Raw genomic sequence first — 15,109 nt, forward strand, 5'->3', positions numbered from 1 at the left:
TATCTTTTCTTCTCTGGTTATTATACACGGAGCCACGTGAAAAGAAACGCGCGAACGAGTAGATTTGGAGTATTTTTCTATTTTTTAAATATAAGTGGCTACTGTAAGTGTAAATATGATTGCTGTAGATACTTCAGCGAAGATTGGCAAATCTCCAAAAAAGCCCCAAGGTAAATGTCAACTTTATTATCTTCCTTTTTTATATTTAATTCTGCACGTTCAATGTAGGTTATGTATACGAATATGAAATTTTTGCACGAAATTTTATTGCGTAAAGGTGACGCTATTGATTCTGTTTTCATTGTTTTAATTGATTCTGTCGTTGATCAATTTTAGACTTGATATGTTACATCCTGAAGAATTATGCTGTTAAGGAAAGGAAGGATCATTTTTAGAGATGAATTTTGCATTTTTCGTAGTTCAGTTCCATATTTGATTATTCAAAAATTTGGATCATTAATAAAATCAATTTGTTTGACATACAAGAGGTTTTCTAGTTAAACTGTAAGGCTAGAGAATTTCTTTCAGATATATTCAGTGGCATTGATACAATTTAATATAAGGATTATATTAACCTATTTAATATAAGGAAATATAAGCATCGATGTAAAATTGCAGTTCAATGTAGGATAATTATATTTTTAAAGTAAAAAGATTTTATTGTAAATATAGTAGAGTTTTTTACTTACAGTAATAGAGGAATTCATTGATAGTGATTCGGGCGAATCTGTGGATGATAATGACAGTAATGCCATTGAGTCAGGGGATGAAGTAAACAGAATGGAGAGTGCAGATGAAGGAGCTGCTGAAGATGTTGATTTGGATTCTGGTGAAGAGGGTGATCATTCAGATTCAGATATTGATTCGAACGAAGCACAGAATGATACTGATAAATCACATGAAAATCCTGGGTGGGCTGATGCCATGCAAAAAATTCTTAGAACTAAAAAACCTAAAAGAAAGAAGACCATCATTTTGTCAAAAGCCAAAAAACTATGCGATATTGTTTCAAAAAATAAAAATGAACAAGGTATTGCCATTAAAGGGGATGATGAAACTGTTAAACAAAAAGAACCATCAGAAGGATCCAAAAACATTTTGATCACCAAACAACAAGAGTTAGAACATGCCAAACGAAAAAGAAGAGAAGCTGATCTGGGTATTCGAATGAAACCAAATGTCCTCGACAGAGACAGAGAGAGAACGCTACAAAAAATTGCAATGAAGTATTATGATCATTTACTGTATGTTTAAAATTTATTTGTTTAAATTATTTTAAGTAACGGGTATGTTTTTTAACGATTGATTTTAGAGGTGTAGTGCAATTATTTAATGCAGTAAGACAACAACAAACAGAAATAAATAGACAATTGGTGGAAGCTGGACCATTGGAAAGAAAGCGTGAGAAAGTCTTAAAAAATATTGACAAAAGAGCATTCTTAGATGTGCTAATGGGTAGCACGAGAAGTATTCCAGTGGACAGTCCTGCTAAAAATGAAATGAAGAAGAAAGTTATTACTACAGAGGATGAAAAAGAGAAAGAGAAGGTAGAAATATTGCAGTCTAATTTATGTTTTGCCTATCTTATGCTTATTACATATAGAATGTCATATCATTGCTTCATTTTAATACTTGCGAAATTTTTTTATAGAGTGACAAAGTGTGGAGCGTCCTGAGGGATGACTTTACGATGGGAGCAAATTTGAAAGATTGGGACAAAAAAGCACCGGATGAGGATGCAGATTCCTCAGCCACCGAAGAGATGGACAGCGACGATTAAACGTACGTCTAAGCTTGATACTTGATACAAAAATAAAAATGCCATTAGATAATTTTTTCTAATAAATTTAAAAACTTGTAAATATAATGCAATGAAATAAATTGTGTTTAATTCAAAGCAGACGTATAAATTACAGCATTAGACATCCTCTGCAGCAAAACAATTACAACAAGTATTGCTATATAGAAAAATCTGTAAATTTCATTACAAATACCATTCTTGTTATATACTTTATTTCTTTTCATAATTATATATAGTCGTTTGGTGTTCTTTGGTGAAATATATTTTAACAGTAGCAATGATAATGATCATAATAATATTTATATAGATTATATTTATAATTTTGAAACATTTCACAATGCAATAATAATAATAATGTAAGACAGAGGATAATTAATAATCGTCAAGTCGCAACGTGCACTTTTCAAAGACATATAGAAGTCAACGCCCTTCCAATAATCATCTTATAGGACAAAATCGAAATTTCATTTTTTTCATTTTTTAAAATTCGAATCAATTACATTCAGTATTACACGCCTTTCTGTCATTACCCAATAAATTGCATATGAAACGTTTCGTACGTCATAATATGTATTTATATCGTAGAACGTGTATTTGTGTATGTACAACTACTTTCCGTTAATCAAATCATTAAGTGATGTCACATCCTTTTGCAAAAAAAACCGTCAGTACCTTCAAGAGAAGACAAACTGCGAAACACAAGAAGTTCATACAATTTAGCAGAGGATAGTTAGGGGACGCTATCGCTAGGTGGCTCCAGTGTCATCAATTTTTCGAATTGGTCGTTCTGCCTCACTAATCACAAATTTTCGTTTACAAATTGGTAGAGAATTAATTCCTGGACGTACTGTACAAATACTCAACGCATGCGCCACCTAATAATAGCTTTTCATCACGCATATCACTGACAAGTAATCCTCCAAAGAAATTTGGCGTTACCGGCAGCGGTTTTTCTTTAGAGTCAGAACTTATCAGAGACTCAAATGCTTTGGATTTACCAGAACTAATTATTCTCCCAATTTGTTCACGTTTGTAACGTCATCCATCTTAAAAAATCCACTTCGCAAAGTGTACGCGAATCCATTCTTTATTTAAGAGTAAAAATGCTCATCTCTAATGACTTCAATCAGTCACCTGATTCCAATTTCTTCATTGTTCTCTCATCAGTAATTCGCTTACTCATTAAAGATGGCGAAACGTGCTACACTCGACTTTCACGAATATCAGCCAGGGCGCCGAAGTCACCTGCATCTTCATCGGCGCTGTTGTTACTCTCAGGATCAGCACTGCTTCCTCCTCCACGTTCACTGTTCCTGTTTGCATCTTCATTGCTCTCGAGGATGACGTTCCTGCCTCTGGAACTCTCATTCACGACCTGGTACCTCTGACAATCCGGAAGAACGACGATGACCCCATCATCACGATTCTCTCTATCGTGATTGGTGCTTCTCGCACGGTTCCTCGTGTTCATAGTCTCATTGTCAACACTCCCAACTGGTACCTGGTGATCTTGAACATCATTAACGTAGTTTCTCTGCTCATTTGTCCTCTCATCATAATCCTGATAACACGTCGAACTCTCGGTAGTCGTCGTTGTCATCGTTGTCGTATTCTGATGCGACGTCCGACCGACGTCGTTCTCACGACGAAAATTTCCTATCCGGTAGCCGTTCAGTTCATTGTCGGTATAATAATCATCCAGTGGGTTGCTAATTATCGATGGGTTCCTGGTGATAGTTTGCTGTGGAAAGCTCTCACTGGAGAAGCTCGTGACAGTACCATAAGGAAATCTTATTCCATTTATTGGATTACTTATAACCCGGGGACAGTTCTCTAGGGTCTGCATCTCGATCTCCTCCTTGCCCTCGTGACCAAAATCCTGCATTTCGATTTCGTAGGGTAAATTAGCAAATCTGGTGGAAGAAAACGTAGGTTGGAACAAATCCTTGGTATGCTTTCAATGAACGTTTAGCAATAACAATGCGCATACCTGTGAAGGAGAATATCAGAATAAGATGGCGGCATGTCGCTTTCTTCTTTTCCATAAATACTTTCATAAGTCGGTGGAGGAAAACAACCTAGGGAACCAAGACTATCCTTACTGGGCGTCTCGGCGTCCATCTCCAGGATGCTACCCTGACTACTTTGTAACTGATGACGATTTACACTTCGAGGAGTACGTTGTGCGCGGATTACACTCTCGCCCAGCTCCACCAGGTCGAGTCCTGAGATTTAAAAAATGGTGTTGAAATACTTTCGAAAGCCTTTAAGTATTTTATACGAAGACATTAATTTACCCGTAGTGTCTGCTTGGAATTGCGTGAAGATGGTTCCGTCTACTACGAGCATCCTACCGTGAGGCAGAAGAATTATTGTAGGCGTCGCCACCATCGCTTGATCACTACTCCCAAATCGAGGATCCGGCTCAGGATCTTCCAAACGGCAGCAGCAGTGCCTTCTGCAGAGCGATCTGCAAAATGGAGCACCCCAGCAACAGTAGGCGAAGATGAAGCAGAGGACGGCGAGCATCACTAACAGTGCTGCTACACCCTGGCCTTGTTGCGCTGCTGCCAGGCTTGGACCCCCAGCTACACCGACGCCGACCCCAAGGCCGAACGTGGCGCTGCTACCTCCACTGTTGCTGCTCATTTCGCCTTTAACAGATTAACAACAGGGTATCAAGGGGTTGTGAAGTATTAGTATTACCAGGATCTTTTTGTACAAAAAAGATTGCTAGATATTCAAAATGGTTTTTTTTTTGTAAAGGGACTTTGATCCTATATTGTATTAGTATATTATCGAATTTACGTCACGTTTGGAACAACTGCCAATTTTTCTTGGCATTTTGTAAGGAAAACGTTGCAGTAGCTTTTATTTTGATTTTTTAATTTAAGGCTCGATATCTTATTGTACAATAGTATATACGCTTCACGATTCTTATTTTCAAGGTCGTTCAATTGCGTCACACTTATACACGTGCAACGAATGCCAATGCAATTAATTCATTAGTAGAATTAGATTTTGTTGGATAAGTAATGTCTAAGTTGTATCATTCATAAATTCGGCTAATATCTAGTCATGTGTTTCTGTGAGTGTATATATAACGTATAACAGTTTATGGCAGATGGCACCTTTGACCTCTAGTATTGACTTTCCTAAGGTGTGCCCGGCCGCCAACCCACTAGAGATTTACTAGTAATCAGTTCTGAAAATTTTTCAAAATAATTTACACGTTAAACCGATTATTATTGGTACTTAATTAAACATATATCCACCTGTTATTCATGATGAGCTATAATGAATTATTGTACAGTGCCAAGTGAGATGGAGTCGCGATTTGAAAATAATTTTCCCGCCAACAAAATCTCTAAGCAATTTCGTAACACTGAAATTTACTAGGATTTTCAAAGTTGGCTGATCGCCTGACCATAACTCACGGCATTTGATCCGCAATGCGGATCGTATATGGTTGCGGATTTTCGGCAAGTTGCCAGTTGCCAATTTTTTAGTTGCGTTCGAAATATTGGAAAAATATTTTTCTTGCTTATTAAATCAAAAAATTGTCATTGTATTCCTTCCGTGATATCAATCAAATTACCATCTCTTGGGGATGCTATCATCGTGTACTCAATTAATTTCTTCTTTTGATAGTACTGAAGACTTTTTACGTTTTTTAACTATGACAGTAGGTCCACTCTATATTTGGCAGGGGCCAACTTCTCGTGCATTCGTAATATAAATGAGTCACCCACGCTTCACATTGTTCAGTATACACAGCGCGCAATCTGTTAAAGTATGACTTCGTGAACTATGAACTATGAAAGTTCAACGGTCAAAATATCGATACAACAAGTTATGTTTACTCTGATGCTGGAAAATAATAGCGGTCCTGCGTATCCGTTACTATGAAAGACTGAAAGTGGATGCTCGTGACATTCTAGGATTGGGATGGCGCATGCTGACTTGAAAGATTCCGACTGAGACCCACGACTCTACACGCAACAAGGTTAGGGTTTGTTCTCAGTGAATCTTTCTAGGAACGAATAAAGAAACTTCTCTCAACTAACGAATAACTTTCGTGCCGATCGCATTTATTGTATCTTTATTCATTCGTAAAATTATTACCATAACAATCATTATTTATTCATTCTCTTATACTTTGGTCGAAAAGAAAAAAAAAGAAAAATTACAACAGACTGAAGCTACGAAAATTTAAGAAAGAAAAATAAAATCATACAAGACTCCCAACAAAAAACAATAATCCGTGAAAAGTGCTCTCTTGACATTTCATAATAAAAGCACAAACAACCTGGTCATTCATTTAGTTAATCTTCAATTTAATCAAAACGATTTTAATTGATCAATGTTTTTGTCACTTTGCCTTAACGTGGAAGCTCGGAAGAAATTGTGTTAACCAAAAATAATGACTAAAAACCGGACAGCAATGTCACGTAAAATTTTCTTTCTCCTCCCTTCTCCACCTTAGCTGCTTCCATCTTCCTGGGGGATTCCCCTTCCCTGCCCGTCCACCTCTCAACACGGAATCATCAAATCGAACACGAAGTATTTTGTCTGCCACTAACGTAAGTCTTCTATTTTCCCGTTACTTTTACTCTCACTCAAGTTATCATGGTTATGCGTAATATTGTTGGCTACTCGATTTGGACGTGCATGGCAGTGAAAGTGATTTCTCAATTGGATATCGTAACATCGTCTACTAAATGTTATGTGAATTGGTATTACCGTAGCCGTTGGTAAGTTGATCAATAATAACGTTGTGTAAGACACGCTTAAAATTTCAAGAACGATGACCGTACGTGGTTTCGTAATTTTTAATAGTTCGTATTTTGATTACGGTAGTGTACAGTAGGTTCGTTCTCGTTATCTACACTTTTGGCACTTTTCAAAAAGGGCAAGTTCTCCTTGGTTACTTAAAAATATTATCCAATAAGAAATTGGACTTTTTGAAAAGTGCAGAAAGTGTAGGTAACGAGAACAAACCTATTGTGTAGTGTTAGGTGAATTTGGGTAAATTTTAAATCTTTCGTGGAAACGATATACATAACGGGATCGATTATTATCGATCGATCGATATATTTTGAGTGTACTAATTTAAATGGCCAATTTTAGAATATGGGTTTGCACCTATTTTGAAACAATATTTTGTGGTTAGCTCAAGCTGGGTTTACAAGATAGAATTTTTGTTGTTTGTAACAATGGAATTTTAGAGGATCAAATGCACATAGTAGGAACAAGGTGTAGTTAAATATACTGAGAACGTTCGACATGAGACAAAAGGACATTGAAGTATCGAATTGATATCGATAATCGATTGTGCCGATTGGTGTGTGATAAGAAATTTGAAAATATTTTTACCTTGACTCGTAGAGTTGTGGAACCAGGCGGTACCCGTGGTGGTGACTAAATTCGTTGCACTGATTCTCAACGGGACAAAGTCGTAAATAAAAGTAAGAGATAAGAATGTCCGGAGATTAGTTTTTTTCTCATAGGAATATCAACATTTTTTTAAATCGACTTTGTTAAGTTTCACAATCTTACTTCCATCTGTCAAATATGACTTACAGAGTGCACTTCGGTAACGCGCACTGAATTATTTAAATTAACGATCTTTTTTGATTTTTTTTTATCATTAAACAATATTTATAGAATATCTGTTTAGACTGGACATACGTCACTGTTACCGGTGCATCGTAATTTCCGGTAGTCGGTAACAAGTTTCAGCTTCTGAGTGAATGACAGCATTGTTTGGATTTTCTAGAAAATTTTATTCAATTATATTGATATCCGTAAGTTTTATGTATTTTAATATAAAAATGAAGCACCGCCACACAACGCCAATCGACGACTGTCGTCAAATCAGTATTAACGTTACAAACATCGGCAAGACAGTCCAGACGCCCATTTCTGCTCCCTCCACTTGGAACTTACAATTAGCCTCGTGACCGCTTCAGTGTTCCAAAGTTAGAAGATACAGTATCGTAAGAAATAATTTTCGAGATTAAAAGTCCTTTGGAGAAGCTCTTATGTAAACTTGTCTGAGAAAAAGTGCCACGAGTTGAAAAAGGATGAAATAAATGTTTATCTACTCTCATTCTTTATCTTGCTTTTTTTTTGGTATAACGTAGTTATAGGGACTTGTAATTAATATGTAAATCGGAACGAAATCGATCGTTTGAGATTCCCGCGGTTTCCTTTCAGCCACTAGCGAGTTAATATCGTGCAGATAAGATGGCGCGCGCGTGCAACCCTTAACGAATCGAGGTCAGCCGGCAAAACGGGCAAAAGATCGATGCAGGATTTCGAGCTTCTGCTGTGGTAATTTTCAATGGCTTTATACTTAGCTTCACTACAGATATTTAGATCTGCATACTTAGTAAGGATAGGTAAATATGAACAAGAAATTTTAAGTCCAAAAGCAGCATTGATTTTTCTAAAACCTCAAATACGACGTCGAATCCGGGACACCCTGCATACGGATTTATTTTTTAAAGAAAAGTCTACGTTCAATATATTGACAGGAAAGAACGTTCAGGTAGATCCGGCGATGCTCGGTTTTAATCGGGATTGAAGAAATTCCTCGAATTCTCTTAGATACAAAATATTAGATCTCCTTTTCCTTCACTTTTGAAATTCTTTTTATCGAACAATACGATTATGTGAATGTTAATGTCATGTTGTTATTATGTTATTTTTCGTCGGCAATCTCATAAACTTTTGTTGCTATTTATTTCTTTAATTTCAGTTACCAAATTAACGAGGCTCACAAAAACAATAACTCATGATACAAGTGAAAAATCAAATTTTCTTGCATTCATATAATTTACAGCAATTGATAAATCGCTCAAACTTTATCGCTGCACAAAACGTGAGGAAAAGGAACGACTCACGTCATTACGATATATCAAAAATATATGGAATATACAAATTTTAATCAAATACGTCCAAGAATAATATATCTTATTAAATTTACTTTTTACCCTAAGCACAAATATAGACTTACATTTGTATACTTACAACCCCAACCCAGACGTCAATCCCAATATAAAAGAAAAATCTCTTGACATTAAAAATTCGTTAGATTGACATCATCAAGTGTGGATTAACAAACAATTGTTGTTTATAATAAAAAAAAAAGATGAATAAATTTGTTGATTTTATGTAAAGTCACCAAGATTCTTTGTCACTCGTATCTTTCGTTCTTTTTTCTTTCTTGTTTTTTGCGCGTACACCGACGAATATCCAGTTTGCGAGTAACCCTAAAAATTACGCATCACACAGATTTGATTCGTTGTCGCGATTATTATTATTATTAGTATTATAATTATTATTAAGCAAAATATTATAATTATGCAGGGACGCCTACCCCTGCAGCGTCTGCAGGGCACGGAGCCCAACGTGCCACTGTACGAGGTTTCTCGATGGTGGAGCTGGTGTTTAGCTGCTATGTTGGTAACACTGGGGCAACTGCCAATAATCGCTATATAGTAGCCATTGTATGAAAGTATTGACATAAGTATTTTATTTTTCTGGAACCATAAACGATATTCATTGTTGCGCAGCAGAGATAAAAATAACATTTTTCGATGATGTCTTTTTTGACATTTATTTTTCTGTAGTGGCAACGATTTCAACGGCTTGAATTTTCTGTCCTCGTTTGATGTATAAAAACGTCGGGATCGTCCCACTCCATATACGACGTCGACGTCGCGACGGCGTCCATCGGTCTACGGCGCCGGTCGATTTCTTCGTATATAGGTGTCGCGTAACGGCGTAGAATTCAATGAGGATGCGGGTAGTTGCGTCGGGACGCCTTTTTTAACGTTAGCTGTTTACGATATTTTTTTGAAATTCCTTTTGTCCTGCCCATCGAGAAATTATCGACGGTCGTTGTACTTGATTCAAAAATTTGATTGCAACCTTTTTTCATTTTTGTTTTCACTTTTTGAATTTTTTGGCCTACTCTTACTTCTGAATGCTATTGCGCAATTATTAATAGGTGGGACTGAAGCGGGATGATCTTTGAAAGGAATGACTCTTAGAGTATGTCTCTTTATGCGTTTCTATTGTGCAAACGGAGAAAAGGCTTCATGGGAATGACAAAATGACCTAAAATCTTTTACTCGTGTATTGGGTAATGATGTTCGACTGGTGCGCTATTTTTTTGCAGTCACACTTTCTACGAGTCATCTTGATGATGAATTTTTTACGTAGCATTGCGCAACTGGTATCCGTTCAGACTATTAATCCGCTTACAAATACATTAGACAATAGTATAATAACTATCGTACAGTTTGTCAATTCGTTTGGCAATGACGTTATGCTCTTCGTTCTTTGGATCGTAGGTTTTGGAATTCAAAATTTCTTTTTCATTACAGTTACTTTCTGCTTGTGCTAAACTAATAATACACATCGATGACAATAATGATTAGGTTCATGGTGACATACAATTCTCTAAATGCACCAGGTCAACTCTTTGTCTCTTTGTCGAAGTACCTGGGTTTAGGTCTGTTCGAGCTTCCAGGGTGCTTGGAGTCTATGCGGTGGGGTGCGGTTATGGATGACCTAGATTCAAGAGTTACACCTCTACCTTTTTTTATTTCTTTGCCCCATGAGCTTACTAGTCATTTAAGTTCTAACCCTACCTTAGCTGAGTATTCAGTAACTTGCTGGGACCTGGAAACCAAGTATGCCATCGTTTCCTGTCACGTGATCCGAGGGGTGGTGGTAAAGTTTTTTTTTATTTTGTGCACCGAATGACGTTACCGACTGGGATCTTTATATTGTATCAGATATTGTTGGGGGTGGTTTTTAAGGGTGGTAGTGCTGGCGCATTATTATTATATGAATGGTTTGAAAACCTGTGATATTATATTTCATTGTGCGAAAAGGTTATCTACAGGTGGTTTATATGAATAATATATTGACCAAAATACATTTTAGATATATCCGTAGTGATCTTATAAATATTTAACTAATCGATGCGAGCTCTCATTTCAATTAAGACGTTTGCTGACCATGTGAAACGACACATCACTTCAGTAAATCGGAATGGCTAGCTCACTTTAATTGAACTTAGATTCATCACGTACTGATACGTGATCGGAACTTGCAAAGAACTTCATCACGTGCCAGCGCGTGATGATAGCGAACGTAGTAATAAGGGTCCCATATGTTCAATTTGTTTAACTTAATCCTTTTCCCTATCTTATTAGAATCAGATGCTGTTTTTAGTTCATAATTGCCAATATGATGAACTAGTTACGATTACTAAATAAATTTCTTCCTTCGTAACAAAGCCTATGTATTGTGCGACTATTTTTCACTAAAAAATATAATGAAAAACTATATGAATCTGACTAAACGTTGACTATTCTTTTTCTGGCAATACGTTAAGGATCCATTCTTTTAGCCTTTGAATTTCAGTTTTTGTCAATTCATGAAAGGCATTTGGCAGTGTTACAAATTCTGCTTTGACATCAAGGTCTGTAAGGGTTTTATATGTTTCTGTACCCCACGCAGGAAGTACCAACTCGTCCCTAAGACCGTGAAATTGAATTAATGGTGGGGCGCTTGTGCTATTGTTATTTTTCAAAGCCTATAACACAGTAATCTATTTATTATTTATGCTGCATTAATGTAAAATTATTAATCACATTTAAAGAATAACTGTTAAGTACATACCTCATAAACTAAAGAATTTTTATTTAAAAAGGAAGACATGACAAAACATCCAGCAAGAGATGTTTTAAATCTGTATGCCAAGTGCAAAGCAAGAACACCTCCCATAGAATAACCACCCACAACTATTCTGTTATAGGGTATGCCATTAGCTACTTCTTGATCTATTAACTCCGAAGCCAGTTTGCATATTGAATCGATAGACTCCCTCACTTCAGGAACATTAATATTTATGGCTTTACAATCGAACCACACAGTACTTATCTGAAAGAAAATTTATACTCCATAACACATTCTGGTAAAACTACAGAATGAGAATCCTTTTAGAAAGATTATGTGAAGAAGTCTTATTCTGCAGTTTTGCCCATAGTTTCTTAGTATAATTTATCAAACAACATAGTCAAGCAGCAATGACATTTAGCAGACAGGGCACGTTACACTTAACAAAATAAACTATCGTTACCTCTCCTCCGATGGGTGTAAATGGTTGAGAAGGTGCACTTGGATACATGAGTTTGATATGTGGAAAGTTAAGTTCTCGTTTATTCAAAAGATCTACCTGTTGCCTTATATTCTCTCCTGTATCACCTATAATTTTATTAATGTCCATTATATTTTATCATAAGGCTCTATATAATTTTAAGATTAACAATTAATTGAGCACCACTAACAATATCTCCACAATTCTACACACCTCATGAGAATGTCGATATGACTGTGGTGCTCAATTAAATATGACAGTACAAAAATAGTAACGTTACAATGCTTATTATAACCAATTTAAAGATAATAATTTTACCAAAGCCATGGAAGAATATCACAGTGGCGTTATGTTTATTAGCAGCAGACACAATACTGCCTTTCGACAGTCTAATTGTAGCAGACATATTTCTCCTTTATTTTCCTATATAAACTTAATATTTTTCACTAAACTACCAGCTGTATATGTATGCCATATTATATAAACAATAATGTCATAAATTAGCCAGTATTAGGTTAAAAGTCACATTACTATGCACAGAATATGTGTAACACCAGCATAGGCGCTTACGTCATTATAAAAAAACCGGTGTGTGCAGAAATTTTTTTCAAAATATATAAAATGACTACACGGCACCGTTGCATCTCCCCACCCTCATACAGTCCTTATCGGCTCTGCATAATGTATAATAATGCGTAGAGTTAGGAAAAATGCCTGTAAATTCAGCCCTCGAAATTCTTAATCGATCTCTAAAGACTACACCATTGATTTACATTTAGCCACATATAACCATCCGACATGAATTCCATTTGAACGGGCCATATCCGTATGGCCTCCAGTATAAATGAGTCCCCTAGATTTAAAATTGATTTCCCGTAATCGTATGCCAGGTTAACACTGGCGTAACCAATAAAAGGATACAGAATATTAATATAATTCCATAAGAATCATTTTGTAATATTTTTATTTATTTATCTCAAAGTTTTCCATCCAATCGTTGTGTGGTTTGGAAACCTGTGTTTAATTGATATTATATTTCATTGTGCAAAAAGGTTATCTACAGGTGGTTTATATGAATAATATATTGATCAAAATACATTTTAGATATTTTTGTAGTGATCTTATAAATATTTAACTAGTCCGTGCGAGCTTTAATTTCAATTAAGACGTTTGCTGAACATTTGAAACGACACATCACTTCTGGAAATCGGAATGGCTAACTCACTTTAATTGAACTTAGATTCATCACGTACTGATACGTGATCAGAACTTGCAAAGAACTTCATCACGTGCCAGCGCGTGATGGTTAGCGAACGTAGTAATAAGGGTCCCATATGATCACGTATTGTAACATGTTATGTTCAATGTGTTTAACTTGATCCTTTTCCCTATCTTATTAGAATCAGATGCTGTTTTTAGTTCATAATTGCCAATATGATGAACTAGTTACGATTATTAAATAAATTTATTCCTTCGTAACAAACCCTATGTATCGTGCGACTACTTTTCACTCAAAAATATAATTTAAAACAATATGAATCTGACTAAACGTTGACTATTCTTTTTCTGGCAATACGTTAAGGATCCATTCTTTTAGCCTTTGAATTTCAGTTCTTGTCAATTCATGAAAGGCATTTGGCAGTGTTACAAATTCTGCTTTGACGTCAAGGTCTGTAAGGGTTTTATATGTTTCTGTACCCCACGCAGGAGGTACCAACTCGTCCCTAAGACCGTGAAATTGAATTAATGGTGGGGCGCTTGTGCTATTGTTATTTTTCAAAGCCTATAACACAGTAATCTACTTATTATTTATGCTGCATTAATGCAAAATTATTAATCTCATTTAAACAATAATTGTTGAGTACATACCTCATAAACTAAAGAATTTTTATTTAAAAAGGAAGACATGGCAAAACATCCAGCAAGAGATGTTTTAAATCTGTATGCCAAGTGCAAAGCAAGAGCACCTCCCATAGAAAAACCACCCACAACTATTCTGTTATAGGGTATGCCGTTAGCTACTTCTTGATCTATTAACTCCGAAGCCAGTTTGCATATTGAATCGATAGACTCCCTCACTTCAGGAACATTAATATTTATGGCTTTGCGATCGAACCACACGGTACTTATCTGAAACAAAGTTTATACTCTGTAACACATTCTGGTAAAACTACAGAACAAGAATCCTTTTAGAAAGATTACATGAAGAAGTCTTATTCTCCAGTTTTGCCCACATTCTCACTATAATTTATCAACCGACATAGTCAAGCAGTAATGACGTTTAACAGACAGCACACGTTACACTTAACAAAATAAACTATCGTTACCTCTCCTCCATTGGGTGTATATGGTTGAGAAGGTGCTGTTGGATACATGAGTTTGATATGTGGAAAGTTAAGTTCTCGTTTATTCAAAAGATCTACCCATTGCCTTACATTCTCTCCTGTATCACCTATAATTTTATTAATGTCCATTATATTTTATCATAAGGCTCTATATAATTTTAAGATTAACAATTAATTGAGCACCACTAACAATATCCCCACAATTCTACACACCTCATGAGATTGTCGATATGACTGTGGTGCTCAATTAAATATGACAGTACAAAAATAGTAACGTTACAATGCTTATTATAACCAATTTAAAGATAATAATTTTACCAGAGCCATGGAAGAATATCACAGTGGCGTTATGTTTATTAGCAGCCGACACAATAGTGCCTTTCGACAGTCTAATTGCAGCAGACATATTTCTTCTTTATTTTCCTATATAAACTTGATATTTTTCACTAAACTACCAGGTGTATATGTATGCCATATTATACATATAAACAATAATGTCACAAATTACCGAGTATTAGGTTAAAAGTCACACTACCATGCACAGAATACGATTAACCCCAGCATAGGCGCTTACGTCATTATAAAAAAATTTCGGTGTGTGCAGAAATTTTTGTCAGAATATCTAAAATGACTAGACGAGACCGTTGCATCTCCCCACCCTCATACAGTCCTGATCAGCCCCCCAGCTCAGGCGCCACTGTACAAGGTATGATAATGCGTAGAGTTAGGAAAAATGCCTGTAAATTCAGCTCTCGAAATTCCTAATCGATCCCCTAAAGACTA

General features: G+C 35.9%; 4 protein-coding genes across 10 annotated transcripts; 1 reads left to right on the top strand and 3 right to left on the bottom strand.

Moving 5' to 3' along the window:
• The first annotated feature begins 3 nt into the window (after positions 1–3).
• Positions 4–5,082, top strand: LOC107267006 (RRP15-like protein). 3 transcript variants are annotated; one of them, XM_015738173.2, is made up of 5 exons: positions 4–170; positions 692–1,244; positions 1,313–1,547; positions 1,652–1,782; positions 4,105–5,082. In XM_015738173.2, exons 1-4 carry the CDS (start codon positions 116–118, stop codon positions 1,778–1,780), a joined length of 972 nt encoding a protein of 323 aa, XP_015593659.1. In that variant the 5' UTR covers positions 4–115; the 3' UTR covers positions 1,781–1,782; positions 4,105–5,082. The 3 variants fall into 3 exon arrangements, with proteins under 3 accessions (XP_015593659.1, XP_024939962.1, XP_015593660.1); XM_025084194.1 differs by lacking the exon at positions 4,105–5,082 and adding an exon at positions 2,990–3,117; XM_015738174.2 differs by lacking the exon at positions 4,105–5,082 and having other exon boundaries at positions 7–170; positions 692–1,226; positions 1,652–1,897.
• LOC107267004 lies at positions 1,992–11,110 on the bottom strand. Of its 5 annotated transcripts, none has more exons than XM_015738164.2 (6): positions 10,465–11,110; positions 8,823–10,384; positions 7,178–7,576; positions 4,099–4,455; positions 3,792–4,026; positions 1,992–3,714 (listed from the first exon to the last, which is right to left on the bottom strand). In XM_015738164.2, exons 4-6 carry the CDS (start codon positions 4,448–4,450, stop codon positions 3,003–3,005), a joined length of 1,299 nt encoding a protein of 432 aa, XP_015593650.1. In that variant the 5' UTR covers positions 4,451–4,455; positions 7,178–7,576; positions 8,823–10,384; positions 10,465–11,110; the 3' UTR covers positions 1,992–3,002. The 5 variants fall into 5 exon arrangements, with proteins under 5 accessions (XP_015593650.1, XP_024939956.1, XP_015593653.1 ...); XM_025084188.1 differs by having other exon boundaries at positions 8,823–9,078; positions 9,186–11,110; XM_015738167.2 differs by having other exon boundaries at positions 8,837–11,110.
• Positions 11,111–11,189: 79 nt separating this feature from the next.
• LOC107267008 (lysophospholipase-like protein 1) lies at positions 11,190–12,387 on the bottom strand. The gene is made up of 4 exons (XM_015738176.2): positions 12,300–12,387; positions 11,964–12,088; positions 11,504–11,764; positions 11,190–11,417 (listed from the first exon to the last, which is right to left on the bottom strand). The coding sequence occupies exons 1-4, from the start codon at positions 12,385–12,387 to the stop codon at positions 11,190–11,192; spliced, it is 702 nt and encodes a 233-aa protein (XP_015593662.1).
• A 541-nt stretch (positions 12,388–12,928) lies between these two features.
• Positions 12,929–14,993, bottom strand: LOC107267007 (lysophospholipase-like protein 1). The gene is made up of 4 exons (XM_015738175.2): positions 14,645–14,993; positions 14,309–14,433; positions 13,851–14,111; positions 12,929–13,764 (listed from the first exon to the last, which is right to left on the bottom strand). Exons 1-4 carry the CDS (start codon positions 14,730–14,732, stop codon positions 13,537–13,539), a joined length of 702 nt encoding a protein of 233 aa, XP_015593661.1. The 5' UTR covers positions 14,733–14,993; the 3' UTR covers positions 12,929–13,536.
• Between the last annotated feature and the right edge of the window lie 116 nt (positions 14,994–15,109).

The sequence above is a fragment of the Cephus cinctus genome, unplaced genomic scaffold (assembly GCF_000341935.2).
Source record: "Cephus cinctus unplaced genomic scaffold, Ccin1 Ccin1_scaffold0331, whole genome shotgun sequence".
In the NCBI taxonomy this organism is placed as follows: domain Eukaryota; kingdom Metazoa; phylum Arthropoda; class Insecta; order Hymenoptera; family Cephidae; genus Cephus; species Cephus cinctus.

What these genes read in the sequence shown, in the direction of transcription:
- LOC107267006 (XM_015738173.2), top strand. Translation starts at nt 116, where the DNA reads ATGATTGCTGTAGATACTTCAGCGAAGATTGGCAAATCTCCAAAAAAG. An exon ending in AAGTATTATGATCATTTACT is followed by an intron (nt 1,245 to 1,312) that starts GTATGTTTAAAA and finishes GATTGATTTTAG; the next exon opens with AGGTGTAGTGCAATTATTTA. An exon ending in ATGAAAAAGAGAAAGAGAAG is followed by an intron (nt 1,548 to 1,651) that starts GTAGAAATATTG and finishes ATTTTTTTATAG; the next exon opens with AGTGACAAAGTGTGGAGCGT.
- LOC107267004 (XM_015738164.2), bottom strand. Translation starts at nt 4,450, where the DNA reads ATGAGCAGCAACAGTGGAGGTAGCAGCGCCACGTTCGGCCTTGGGGTC. An exon ending in ATTCCAAGCAGACACTACGG is followed by an intron (nt 4,027 to 4,098) that starts GTAAATTAATGT and finishes TTTAAATCTCAG; the next exon opens with GACTCGACCTGGTGGAGCTG. An exon ending in TCTGATATTCTCCTTCACAG is followed by an intron (nt 3,715 to 3,791) that starts GTATGCGCATTG and finishes TTCTTCCACCAG; the next exon opens with ATTTGCTAATTTACCCTACG.
- LOC107267008 (XM_015738176.2), bottom strand. Translation starts at nt 12,387, where the DNA reads ATGTCTGCTACAATTAGACTGTCGAAAGGCAGTATTGTGTCTGCTGCT. An exon ending in GATATTCTTCCATGGCTTTG is followed by an intron (nt 12,089 to 12,299) that starts GTAAAATTATTA and finishes ATAAAATTATAG; the next exon opens with GTGATACAGGAGAGAATATA. An exon ending in AAAATTCTTTAGTTTATGAG is followed by an intron (nt 11,418 to 11,503) that starts GTATGTACTTAA and finishes ACTGTGTTATAG; the next exon opens with GCTTTGAAAAATAACAATAG.
- LOC107267007 (XM_015738175.2), bottom strand. Translation starts at nt 14,732, where the DNA reads ATGTCTGCTGCAATTAGACTGTCGAAAGGCACTATTGTGTCGGCTGCT. An exon ending in GATATTCTTCCATGGCTCTG is followed by an intron (nt 14,434 to 14,644) that starts GTAAAATTATTA and finishes ATAAAATTATAG; the next exon opens with GTGATACAGGAGAGAATGTA. An exon ending in ATACACCCAATGGAGGAGAG is followed by an intron (nt 14,112 to 14,308) that starts GTAACGATAGTT and finishes ACTTTGTTTCAG; the next exon opens with ATAAGTACCGTGTGGTTCGA.